Source organism: Fulmarus glacialis, unplaced genomic scaffold, assembly GCF_000690835.1.
Source record: "Fulmarus glacialis isolate BGI_N327 unplaced genomic scaffold, ASM69083v1 scaffold25315, whole genome shotgun sequence".
NCBI classification, from domain to species: domain Eukaryota; kingdom Metazoa; phylum Chordata; class Aves; order Procellariiformes; family Procellariidae; genus Fulmarus; species Fulmarus glacialis.
The window spans coordinates 1-805 of record NW_009215283.1 but is presented as its reverse complement, the minus strand read 5'-3'; the positions used below and the strand labels follow the sequence as shown (position 1 = coordinate 805).

The following is an 805-nucleotide window of genomic DNA, read 5'->3' as shown; positions in this document are numbered from 1 at the left end:
GCAGCAGACCCCGGGGACCTTTCTGCCCCTCTTCAGGGCTGGGTTTCCTCCCACGGGCGCCAGCCCCTCCTCTCACCCTTCTCTTCCCCTCCAGATCTCACACCGACCATTTTGGACTGGTTCTCCATCCCCTACCCTTCTTACAGCATCTTTGGCACGAAGCGGGTGCAGCTCACCGGAAAGTCTCTCCTGCCAGCACTGGAGTCGGAGCAGCCCTGGGCCACCGCCTTCAGCAGCCAGAGCCACCACGAGGTGACCATGTACTACCCCATGCGAGCTGTCCAGCACCAGCAGTTCCGCCTCATTCACAACCTCAACTACAAGATGCCCTTTCCCATCGACCAGGACTTCTACATCTCGCCCACTTTCCAAGACCTGCTCAACCGCACCAGGGCCGGGCAGCCAACCCACTGGAGCAAGACTCTGCACCAGTACTACTACAGGGACCGCTGGGAGCTCTTTGACTGTAGCCGCGACCCCACCGAGAGCCAGAACCTGGCCCCCGACCCCCGCTACGCCGCCGTCTTCCAGCTGCTTCGCGCACAGCTCTTGAAGTGGCAGTGGGACACGGGTGACCCCTGGGTGGGCCCCCGATCCCGTCCTGGAGGAGAAACTGACCCCCCCGTGCCGGCCGCTGCACAACGAGCTGTGAGCCTCAGCTCTGCTGGCGTCCCCCATTGCCACGGGGGGCACGAGGGGGTCGGAGCAGGATCCCAGCTGGGCCAGTCCCAAATCCCTGGGTGACACCCCGAGGCTCCGCTCTCTGTATCGCAGACACCGCCTGGCCCTGGAGCATCCAGGGATC

At 64.1% G+C, this 805-nt stretch overlaps 1 protein-coding gene across 1 annotated transcript in view; it reads left to right on the top strand.

The window, feature by feature from the left end:
- The window catches only part of SGSH (N-sulfoglucosamine sulfohydrolase), a gene marked incomplete at its 5' end in the record, with an annotated part of 2,588 nt that extends 1,936 nt beyond the window's left edge, over positions 1–652 (top strand). The window contains 2 exon segments of the mRNA XM_009578890.1: positions 95–584; positions 586–652. Of these exon segments, the coding sequence (XP_009577185.1) occupies positions 95–584; positions 586–652 (557 nt within the window).
- Positions 653–805: the final 153 nt, after the last annotated feature.